General features: G+C 41.3%; 1 protein-coding gene across 4 annotated transcripts in view; it reads left to right on the forward strand.

Moving 5' to 3' along the window:
- The window catches only part of gabrg2 (gamma-aminobutyric acid type A receptor subunit gamma2), a 42,548-nt gene that overhangs the window by 13,276 nt on the left and 16,848 nt on the right, over nt 1-12,424 (forward strand). For all 4 annotated transcript variants that reach the window (XM_061085857.1, XM_061085858.1, XM_061085859.1 and 1 more), the window contains 3 exons: nt 2,484-2,704; nt 4,133-4,215; nt 6,413-6,550. In XM_061085857.1, the coding sequence (XP_060941840.1) occupies nt 2,484-2,704; nt 4,133-4,215; nt 6,413-6,550 (442 nt within the window). The remainder of the gene's footprint in view (nt 1-2,483; nt 2,705-4,132; nt 4,216-6,412; nt 6,551-12,424) is intronic.

A 12,424-nucleotide genomic window follows, 5' to 3' on the forward strand; every position in this document is an offset into this window, starting at 1 on the left:
AATATGTTGTAACCACTTTAATACTTTATAAAGCGTTTTGTGTGTACAAAGCACATCTGTGTACCATTTGATTAGTATTCGTTGTACAAAATATTGGAGCCTGACATGGATTTTTTGAGGGACCAATGCTGCCACCAGTAATACAAATGTATAATACATTTTCCAATATAGATATATCAGCCAATACACACACACACACTAACACACACACATATATATATGTGGAAAAGAAAATTGGCTAACCCCTCAGATGTTGTTATCAAGTTGAGGCTTGATATTTTACAGTTTTACCATAAACTTTATTATACCCATTTATTATCCATCCATTATCCATACCACTTATCTTTTTAAAGGTCACAAGAGGCTGGAGCCAATCCCAGCTGCCATTAGAGAATATCACCAAACATAGACACGATACTGATATGTCTGTGAAAGGCTCATTTTTATCAGTGTTTTTCTGAAAATGAAAATAACAATTTTAGAGTTTAGATTTAGAAATGCAGAATTTCAGCTGACGGATTGAGAAAGGAAGACCAGAGCCTATGATGCTCTTTTTTTATTACTGCTGTGGAAGTCGTAAATAACACAGTATCAGCAGTAATGGAACATTTAGCCGCCGAGCTGCTGTCATGACTGAAATAGGCCAGGACTGGCTGTGTGACAGCGGAGAGGGGAAAATGTTTATCCGAGACAAGGAAAGAATCATAAATTGAGTGTCTCGCAAAACTCACATCAGCATTGTTTTATGTGTCATTGTTTTCCTCTGCACGTCCCTGCTGAGAACCCGTTTCTGCTGTGATGCCGCAGAGCTGTCTGCTCTACATGGCGGTGGCGTTCCATTTCACTTAGTCTTAGCTGCGACGCCCACTCTCAATCACTGCATTCACAGTGACGTTGAAATTGATGGGATCAGGTAGAAAGTGTGTATTTTGTGCACACATGAGGGAGTCTGCATGCATGAGAGGGCGTGTGTGTGTGTGTGTGTGTGTGTGACGAGGGCAATCTGCTGACATGAGAGGTTGACTGATTGCTTTGCATTCATATGTAATCAACGAGGTGGGGCCAGCGCGTTCACGCCGTGGTGAGGTCGGTAGATTGTCTGAAGAGCAGAGAAGAGGCCGATGTTGGTGCACTGTACAGATCCTATTTATTACATTTTCACTTTAATATGCATTATATGCACAATACTCTGCAATATATGCACAATACTCTGCACTTTACTGCCTTTTTTTGCACTTCTGGTTAGACGCTAAACTGCATTACGTTACATATGTACTTGTACTGTGTAATGACAACAAAGTTGAATCTAATTTAATCTAATCTAATCTAGGCACTGACACTATTGGAATTTTTAATCGCGTGTTAAGGATCTTTGAATTCATTTTCATCTTGTGCGAGTATGAACGAGGGGCACGAGAGAATAAGAGAAAGAGCGAGAGGTAGATCAAGGTGTGAAGAAGAAAAGGAATGGTAAATGAATGCAGCCACTAGAGATGAGCGCCTCTTAGCCGTTCTCAGATGTTTGCAACCGCTCGAATTGAAATAAGTGTGATTCTGTGAAAGATCCCAGAGTATATATATATAGGTTAAAGAAAAAAATAAAAGATGTCTATATCTCTCAGCAGGGCCCAGTTGAGGATCTTAAGGCATTCAATCTCTCTCTCAGCATTGGATCTAAACTGTATATCTGTCCTTTGTGGTGGGAAATAAATAAATAGGGGAGTGTTGTCGAGTGAAATTTGTTGTTTTCAAATCTCGTTTAGGACTCTTTGGCATGGATTTTGACTTTATTGTTGGGCTAAGCTTTGTCCGAAAGTTAATGCCTCTATGCCCTCTTGCTCACAAATCCCTATTTGTTTTTTTTTTCTTTCTCTCTCGCTGTTTCTCTCCTGCTGTACTTTACTTTAACCTGTAGTGCTCAGCCATCGCAAGTTACACAATGAATACGAATTTGTTTCCCCTTCCTCTCCTTTCCCTCGCACATCAGTCCAGATTTGACCCTGCTTCTCTCACCTCATGTAACGTTCTCACACGGCCGAACCGGAGACAGAAGGTTTTTGTTAGGCTCACGACAAAGCAGCAGGTTAAGAGGTCAGATAAAACTCCAGCCAAACAATGGGAGTTTTTAATTGCACTGTTGAACATTTAATTCTCAGGCTGAGGGCGTCGGGTTGGTCTTTTTTCAACAGAAAACTCTTTAGTAGTGACAAAGGGACTTTTTTGCCTAGGCAATGTGTTCCTGCATTAACTTCCCACGGGTGTAGGAACAGCAGCAGAGTGTTTTTGGAACGCAGGCTTTTGATTTGATGGGATCGCATCTTGCAGTTAAAAGCCGCGCCGGTGACAGCAGCGGCTCCCAACAATGCTGTTTTGTATGCCGCAAGGTTTTTCCTGACAAACAGAGACTTTTATCTGGTGTTCAGCATTTAAACTGAAGTCAAACATAACGGTTGCGGGCGGAACTGTGTTTTGTCTGTCGTCAGGAATACACCATCGACATCTTCTTCGCCCAGACCTGGTACGACAGGAGGCTGAAATTCAACAGCACGATGAAGGTGCTGCGTCTGAACAGCAACATGGTCGGCAAGATCTGGATCCCCGATACGTTTTTCCGCAACTCGAAGAAGGCAGACGCTCACTGGATCACCACGCCCAATCGCATGCTCCGGATCTGGAACGATGGTCGAATACTCTACACCCTCAGGTAAAGCTTGGTGGATTACTGAGATGGGATTCTGAAGAGCTGATTTAGGTATTTCTCATTCATTTGTGACCCGAAGCTTGATTGATTGTGTGATTTGGCGGCGGACTAATCCAATTTAATGGTTATCACTGATATTTTATCATATTCACAGTTCAATTGTCAATTGTTGTAATCTATTACATTCCTTTGCTTCGAGAAATTGATAATTTTCCTTAACACTGCAAGATTTATCAACGTTTCTTCAGGGAATGTTTTGTAGATCTTGAACAGCTGACATATTTGAGATAGTTTGGCCTCTACTGAGTTTTCTATTTTTATAAATGAGTTTTCATTGTGGTCCTTCTGGGTCTTTATGGAGTTTATCACGAGCAACAAGCGGAACGTGCACTATAGAGAGCATTCTGAAGTACCCGGCCAATTAGGGCCCCTCTGCATTAATGATTTATGATGCTGATTATCCTGAACAGGCCCTGGGCAATCTTAAATTTCAGCATTTTAAAGTTGACATTAATTAGCATGCAGGAAATCTGTCTTGCCGAATTAGGCTGGAAGTTGTTCTGTGGGAAGGGAACACTGGAACTCCATCGCCCTGGGCCTATTATTTTAGGTGCTCTTGCATGGAGGCTTGAGAAAAATCATTTCAAATTTTACTTTCATAATTGAGTGGTTTGACCGTCTGAACTGCTTTGATGCTTCTTTTTTTTAAATGTACTCAATATCATACCAATTGTCAATATCTGCGATATTGTCTGATGACCCATTATTTCCTGAAGATCTTGAGACTCGAGGATTACAGTCTGATATGCTGGACCTACTAGTGAACTGTTAAACAGACAGAAGTGACTATAAATATGTGTCATGTGTTAAACAGGAGGGGAGATTAAAGGGAAATATTAATTGTGCTTATTATCATATTTTGGGTGCCATCATAAATACAGCGGATGTTCACACTGACACCACAATACATCACGGGTGGTAATCAGAGAGAAAGTGAATACTTCTGGACTCAATCAAGCCGTGATGGATGTTCTCCAAAGCAGAACACCACCCCTCCACTTCATTAATTTGTTAAGGAACTCTGAATCTAACCACTGCTTAATTAGGATGACCGCTGCGATGCCGAGGACAATGATACATGACAATAGCGAGCACATGGGTGGGTAAGGTCATTTAAGGTCATTCTTTCATTAAAGGGAAGTTTAATGACTTTGCCTGCGAACTCCCTCAAGTGTGAAGAGAAGAGACGGATGTGTTGCCTTGGAAAACATGCATTTAGTTGAGGGAAATTTTTATTAATGACGCCTGGTGTTTCTACCGATAAGGTTAGAGGTTTAATTCTGACTATTTCATCACAGACTTTAGATTTTTGTTGTTTCTGAATTGTCTATAGACGCTTAGTGAGCGGATCCTAATATTGTGTCTCTGCAGGTTGACCATCGACGCCGAGTGCCAGCTTAAACTGAACAACTTCCCAATGGATGAGCACTCATGTCCCCTGGAGTTTTCAAGCTGTAAGTTTGGCCATTTGCTGATGCCCCACTGTCTCACCCCTCCCCCTGTTCCTCTGTTCCATCTCAAGGACACACACACACACACACACACACACACACACACATTGAGGCCATGAAAATGCGACATATGATCCTAACAAAGACACAATTTAAGAGCAACAGGCCAAAACCAAGGAATTCGAGCTGCAGTAATTGCTGTATTTCTTTTATTTCTATCACATGAATCATATCTGTCTTTAAATTGAACAGATTGCTGCGCATATGAAAGTGTGGATGCATTTGCAGTTTGCACAGAACATCTCACAGACTCCGCCTGCTAGAATGCTCTCTCAGTCTATAAAGAGCTTTATTAAAAAAATTATATAAAAACGTTAACAAAATGCATTCATTCATAAAGACGCAAATAATAAAACGTGTTAAACCATCCATTCATTAAAGGTACAGTACGTACTGGCATTTCGTAAAGGTTTTTAATAATTGATGGTTCATTACCCACTCGATCAAAGCCAGAGAGGTGATTGATTTCCCTGCACGAAGTCAATAGTGTTCTAAAAGGTGACCTGTCCGTGTTTGTCACTACCACAGTGCGACGCCCAGACGGAGGGGCAAGTTATGCTAATGAGGCTGCTACGGATCTGCAGAGAGATGCACCATGGGATGCTCTCCAGAGAACGCTTCCTAAATAGCTCCAGAGCAACAAGAAAGAGAAACCAGGGGGGGGGGAGGGGGCAAGCAGCCTAAAAATGGAACAGAGGCCTTCATGTAAATTTGATGAAAGCCACGGATGTTTTCTGAACTTTGAAACTCACTTGATGTACACACACGAGCTGGATCTCAGAAGAGGCAGGCGGGGGGGCAGTGGGCCGCTGTCATCACGTGGCTGTGAGTTCTCCACACGTGCCACGGAGCGGCCTCTTCACGAGACTTCAGCAGAATGACTTATAGACGCGTAGATGAATTCTAGCTGCTCATTTAAATATCTTAATTAATGCTTCGACTTGCACAAGGAGCTCCAGAGCGACTTCCAGACACCGAGCTCCAGGAGCACTCTGGGTTCCCAAAAAGACACTAAAAGAATAATTTGCCCCTCATGTATTGCCGGTGAGGGAGCCGACTGCCCGCCTGGCCGGCAGTAATGTGGCAAATGGGCCGATCCTCCCATCCCCTGCTCCTGTGAGATCCGGCATTATTGGATGTCTGAGAGCACTTTAGTCGTAAAGCCGCTTTTTAAGTTTGCACCGAGGAAAGTTCATGTGCATTATTCAAGGGCTCACCAGGAGAGTGAAGACGACACCGGAGTGAAAATCTAAAGAGATTTGGCCGAAGATCGTTAAAGTCAAACTTAAATCTCTGTACTTTTAGTGAGGTCCATTCACAGGAGAAGAGTTAGGAGTCTTCAAGTTCCAGCTAATTCGAAATAAGTTTCACTACTTTTGTAGTTTTGAATTTAGCTACAAGATAGAAATTCAATAACAACAAATATGATTAGATGATAGTAATGCATCTACTCATCTAAGTTAATCAGTATCAGACATGTGAGATTACTTATTAGATTCTCAGCTCTTGAAGTATTACAATTTCAGAAATTGAACTCATCATCAGCCGTGGATCAATGTTGTGAGTGTTTAGTCGGTGAAGTTTTCCTGAAGATATTTTTCCCTTACCACATTTGGACTATTCTGTTAAATACTCAATAAAGATATGAACACAATACTTTTACTAAAGATTTTTAGGAGTTGAAATAGTTTTCTCACAAAATATTTTCATTTCACCCAAATGTAGTTTTTCCAGGATAATCAATTGACATTTTTTTTTTTTTTTTTATCAACAAGCTGCTTACAAAGCATAGTCTTTGACACGTGGGCCTTAGTCAAGTGTTTTATTCATTGAATATTGGATGTTTTGGTTTATTGTAGTTTTTATACTTCAAATTTAAAAGGTCTTGCAAGTTGTGGTTATAAATCTCTTCAGTGTGTCATGCTTCTCACAACAGTTTTATTTGTACGGTAGCTCACTTTGTAGGTATGGGTGAAATGAGACTTATTTCACATTGAACATTCTTGCTGGAATATCAAGTCTGGAGACATTTCCTAAAAGGGATGAAAATTTGTTTTAGAAAAGCAGAGTGCTGTTCTTTTGCACCGAGCCTCCCTCCTCTGAGCTCCATGTCACACTGACTCTGTTCTCTCGTGCTCAGACGGCTACCCCAGGGAGGAGATCGTGTACAAGTGGAAACGGAGCTCAGTGGAGGTTGGGGACATTCGCTCCTGGAGGCTGTACCAGTTCTCCTTCGTGGGCCTGAGGAACACCTCTGAGATCGTCAGGACCGTCTCAGGTAAGAAATCGGTCCATATCATTGCTTCTTAACAAGTCTCAAAGACATATAATTATAATCTTAAAACTTAGCTATGCATGGACATTATCAAATAACATGACCCTCCCTGTTTCTGATCTGTAAACAATCCCTGGGGATCTGTAGCTGGTTCATATCTGGAGGTTAGAACATAAACTTTTGGAGAAACAGATGTGCCCTTCTCTGTTTTTACCCATTTTTCGCCCTTGCTGCCAAAAAGTAAAATCCATAAGGGCGACTGACTGCCCGGTATCTCTCACTTCCATCCATGCTGAATAGAAAACCGCCCCGCTGACAGAGTGAGATGGGACATTTACAGGAGTCATGGATTTATTGTAAAAAAAATTGGAATATTTCTCACTGGGTGAATGCGCTTTAACGTATTTTGACCCATTCTTGCATGAAGGGCTTTTTTTGTGTGTTTTTCCCCAGGCAAGCATTAAAGTACTTTTCTTTTCGCTCAACCTGATGGTTCAACTCAAGAGCATTTGAAAGGCAGTTTTGAATGTGTGTGATGATTTGGAAGGTTTTATTATTCTGCTTTCATAACAGAGATTCAACTCGTTGTGAGTCAGGGACCTAAGTTACAATATGGACCAGTTACATTTCATCCAATTTTAAAACCTTTATGTGAGTTATAATAGTAATAATTTTCTTCAGTAAAAGTGAGTGAAATATTGACTTTCTCACCTGTAATTCTTTCCCATGTATTTTACCTGAGTCGACCGTCCGTCATGTCATGTTCTGACAAGAGTGGATGGATTAATCAAATGCGTTGCTTATCAAATAACACAGAGAAGAAACAGGTGTGTCAGTCACACAGATTTTTCTAAAACGGGATCCCTTTCACAAACGCTGCAGGAATATAAACGTAGGCTCGAGTAGAAACAACTTCTTCCCCTGCAAAGTGTTGGTGTTTCAGCGAAGGGCCCAAAGTGTGTTTGCATGTGCACGCATGTTTGCTCATGTTTATATGCATGAGATGTCAGGGAGTTGTGTTTGCAATGTTACGGAAGGAAATGCGTGTTTTCGTTCTGCTTGTCTCGGGTGTGAAATCAAGGAAAGTAGAGCCGCAGAGACAAACTTTGGCCGGAGGAGGATTCGTTCTCATTAGATCAGCCGCAGCATCCAGAGGAGCCGACTGAAATTTTAAATAAGGGCCCATTATATACTTTCAGGTCAAATAAGCTTTTTCTTTTTTACCTCAACTTGAAACTCTAGACATTACTAACAAGAAACGCAACAAGGTTACAGTCTTTTCTCTTTTACCTTCAACTCAATTCCCTTTTTTATGAGATATTCAATTAACCGAGGAGTATTTATCTCAGGCAGCGGGATGTTGTTCTGGCTGCCCTCCATCTGCTTAGAATATACTGCTGGCTGGAAGGCTAAAGGGACGTTATTGCATCGGACATGAGTCAGCGGGGTCATTATTCTTGCAATCATTTGTAGATCAGTGTGTCTAGTCCTTTACAGCTGCGTACTGTGTCTCTTTCACAATAAGAGTCTTGTGAGTGCTTGTTGTTTTATACTAAAAGATACAGTATGAAGCACGTATGACATGTTTTTGCGAATAAATGATAATGAAGATACCGATTTTAAACACAGTTGTGTAATGTGCGTCAGTATATGAAAGCTCAGTGTTTAGCAGTGGAACTAATGAACAGTGCTCTCCCATGATGAGCAGGTAGTTTGGAGGTAATGTGGTTTTTGAAGTGTTTACTCGGGCTGTAATAGCTGTTATGCAAGCCAGTGCTCTGAAAAGGTGAAAAAAACAAAGCGGTGACAAAAAACATCTGCTATTACAGTAAATATTATATTTTATGTTTTAATCACAGCACAGTTGCAATTTAGTTGCATAAAATACAAATATAAATGTACCGGCCACTGCAATGCTTTTTATTCCCATGTATTATTTTAAATATCAAATTTAGAGATCTAGTTTCTGTCTGAACAAAATGCTCAACCGAGCTAATACTATAAATAGTGATAAATACTGAGAACCACACTTGTACACAAAGTAGTCAAGGGATTAAGCGAACTCACCCAGTCGTTCTGTAATTTGCCACAGTTCACCAGAGTGTCACTGCCACACGACGCTCACATGCACGCATAAGCACACGATGCCTTTGTATGTACATAGGCATCGCAATACCAAATACTTAGCTCCAAGCCGTGCAAGGTGATTTAAAAAAAATAAAAGGCTACTTGTAAATGGTGTTTGTTCGAATCAAAACATTTCTCTAGTGACAACATGAAAGGGCGACGTGTGTGGGAGTATGAGCCGCGTGTAGCGTCCTCCGACTCGCCTCTGGTTTGTTTCCACCAGCAGCCATCTGCTCTGTTGTCAGAGCGGAGAACCTTGACTGTGGCGGTGAGACCCCTCGTCTCATTCTGAAGTCAGTTTGGGTTCCTGCTTCAAGATTCATGAACACAACATCTGTCCCCAAAAGCAATCAGCGACTTCTTAATATGCTGCGTCATCAGCAGCTCGTTCTATGCATTTTAACGATATAATGATATAGTAAACACTTCTACTTGTCAGTTAGATGTTTATGTGATTTATTTCACTGAGTTACTTTCAAAATAAATGATTATTATTAGTATATAATGTTATTGATGTCAATGTATTTAATTCTGATGTAAATGTAAGACAACTTAGGAAATCTAATAATTTGACTCATACTTTTGAGTTGGTTTATGATGTAATTAATGATTTAATGGTCTAGTATCAGTATTTCCTATTCCCTTTATAATTTTAGCCAAACATACTTTCATCTTTAAAGAAATATGTTGTTACCAAGAATTTACACACATTTATATTTTATTATATTTGCTACATATGTTGGTTTTGTCATTTTAAACGGGTTATTTTGCAATCAGTTGCATATTTTTCATAAAGGTGCCATGTAATATGATTTTTTTAAAATTAAAACAATAACTTTTGTTAATGTTGTTTCGCGCATTGACTTAGATGTATGCGTATCACCACTGTCTTGTTGACTGCCGCATTTTCCTGACTGTTACTTTGTAGCGGGGGGCTGTAGGTGGTGGTGTAGTGAGCAGGGGGCTCGTCATCCAATCACACGTCCTTGGGGTCAAGTTTTCTACTCAGGGACACTCTGCCAGCTGAAGAACTCTGTGTGTTTTTCCTGTCTGGAAGGTTTTAATTAACTTCCAGTTAATATCATTCAAGGCAAAGCAAAGAAAACTTTATTATTAAAGCACGTATCAAACACCTGGGAAATTCCAGGCTTTACCGGGTTGAGAAATGCGACAAGGGTAAAAATGTGAGCTTGAAAAGTGTGAAAGTACGATTTAATCGATAACCAACATGTAAAGTCGTCTCAGAATGTTTAATAACCAGAGAAGTTCTGTGTTTCAGAATGATGCTGCATCACCGTGTTTAGTTGGAACACTGTAACACACCAACGGGCTCGTCCCCGGCTTCCTGAGGCTTCTGAGCTTCATTCAGCATTATATCAGGTTTAATTGGGCCCATAGACACAAATGGATTTGTGTACAAGCAGTGAGATATTGAAGTTAATCCTTTGAGTGACAGTGTAAGATTTTTAGTGCCGTTTTGATGTGGTTATATTTCCCCCCCTATATTTGCGGGGGTTAAAAGCTCTATGAACAGATCATTACAGCCGATCTTCTGGGACCTTAGCTGTTTGAGCGCTTTGCTCAATCTCACTTGGAAACTCTTCTGATTCTGACAATATATTTAGTTTTGGATGCTCAAGCACAATGTGAGATCTCAGTTAAACTGTGTTTGCAATGGGTCAGGTGAGGTAAGGGAGAGGACACGTAATGGTAAGCCCAGCAGACAAGCAGACAGGTGAATCGGCCTGATCCGGACGGACAGTGAGGACAAAGCCAGAGGAAGAGATCCTCTCTCATCCCCCCCGACAAGCCAGTCCAGCCAGGTTCAGGTTGTCACAGCGTTACTCCGCGGCGTCCACGCATCTGTGCTCGTACTCCCGGATTTTTGGTTGTTGTTTTTAGGATGATGAAAAAAATGGATGCATGATTAAAGAACGATTGAGTGATATTTAAATAAAAGGCCTCTGGGGGAAGGGGAGGTCCACATCCCATCTGCTGCTCTGATGCAGTCGAGTTTGAGCCTTTTTTCTATCTTTTATAAAGGCTGTGTCTGTTTTTATTAGTTTTTTCTTTCCTCCCTCAGCCAGTGTCCAAAGGCTTAGTCCCTCAACATGTCACTTCACATCAGAGCTGCCTGCCCTGCCTGGAAGCCTATACCTGCATTTACAAACACAGACACGCACACACACACATTTGCATGCACACACACACACACACACACGCTGTTGCTTATGACAAGCAAGGCCCACTGCAAGGACACCAGTGCACAGACTAGGTGGAAGCGATGCAAAGTATTTGAAAGTAAGAAAACCACAAATTTAAACCCTTTGAATGGTCTAAACTTTGTGCTCGGTACTAAGTTCTCACTGGTCTGCCTGACTGGAGTTTAGAGATGGTCAGAAAATCATTGTGCAGACAGGCACAGAGACAAATGATGGAAGAGAGAATAAAATTGAAAAGGAAGTTAGTCTTGGCATTATTTTGTGCCTGCAAAGGGAAATTGCAGAACAGAATCCATGTTAGACAAATTGTCCTTGTTTACAAAGGGGAGTTTGACGCTTTGAGCAAAGTACGTGGATTTGCAATGTCTGAAATGCAGATACAGTTACTGTATATAGACTGCATGGTGATTTAAAAACATTCTTTAACATATACTCAGGGTTTAACAGAAGTAGAACACTACACATCAGTAGCCACCGGGTTGCATTCAAAATAGGCAAAGGAAGATTAAGTCTGGAGAACCAGGAGCAATGATTTGAGTGATTTATCTTATCAGAAATCGGGCGATTTGTCTTCTTGTGTAAAGCCACAGATGAATTTAGCCATTGTGGCGCATTTACATTCACCATCAAATACAATCACATTGATCTCCACGCAGCCGTTAGCCATCTTCCCAGCGCATTAGTAGAATAAATGAGCTTTAAAACATTGCTCTGTAAAGTCAGTGCAGTTTCCTTCCTTTCCTGCGACCAGTCTCCCTCTTCCTCAGCAGTGAATCACGGGGGGGTTTGAGCAGGACATGGGGTGGTTAATCTGCTGTCCCTTTAGCCGAGCACAACTGTATGCTGAGGGAGTCAGCCAGTGGAACATATATCTCTGTGTTTGACAGTAGAGTGCTTTGGTGTGCGCCAGTGTCCATGAATTAATGCATGCTCCTACGTGTCCATTTGCCTGCATGCACATTTCAGCGTGGCGCTCTCCACTGGATATGAGTCTCTTTTTTTATGTATTGAAGGCTATTCTTAGAGTGACCCTCCAAAAGCCATGGCGTGCAGCCCTGTTGTCTGTGTGCGCCCGCCTGTGTGATTCAGTTTGAGTGGAGAAAGCCCTGGGACACATCAGTGGCCCTCTCCAGATTACCCAGCTCCACAGTTCGCAGATGATTCTTTGATGGGGCGAATCTGGAGGCACTGTGGTTGAAAAGCAAGTCGCCCGGCAAGAGGAAGCAGTCAGCACAACAAACACATGAATACCCACGCACACGAAACGCACAAATCCACAGAGCTATATTTATATATGAGGGGTGCAGCGATTCTGAGACATTAACCAATAACAGTACAACAAACCATTGCCTGTGCAGCCTGTTGATGTGTCATTGCTTCATGAATGTAAAAAATATATATTTATATATTTTCTTTTCATCATGAATTAAATCACATGTAAACCATGAAACAAGTAATCGGTTTAGTCAGGGCAGGCTGCATATTGTTTTAAATAGTACACATTACACCACGCGTCACATGACCGTTT

Source organism: Limanda limanda, chromosome 14 (genome assembly GCF_963576545.1).
Source record: "Limanda limanda chromosome 14, fLimLim1.1, whole genome shotgun sequence".
In the NCBI taxonomy this organism is placed as follows: Eukaryota; Metazoa; Chordata; class Actinopteri; order Pleuronectiformes; family Pleuronectidae; genus Limanda; species Limanda limanda.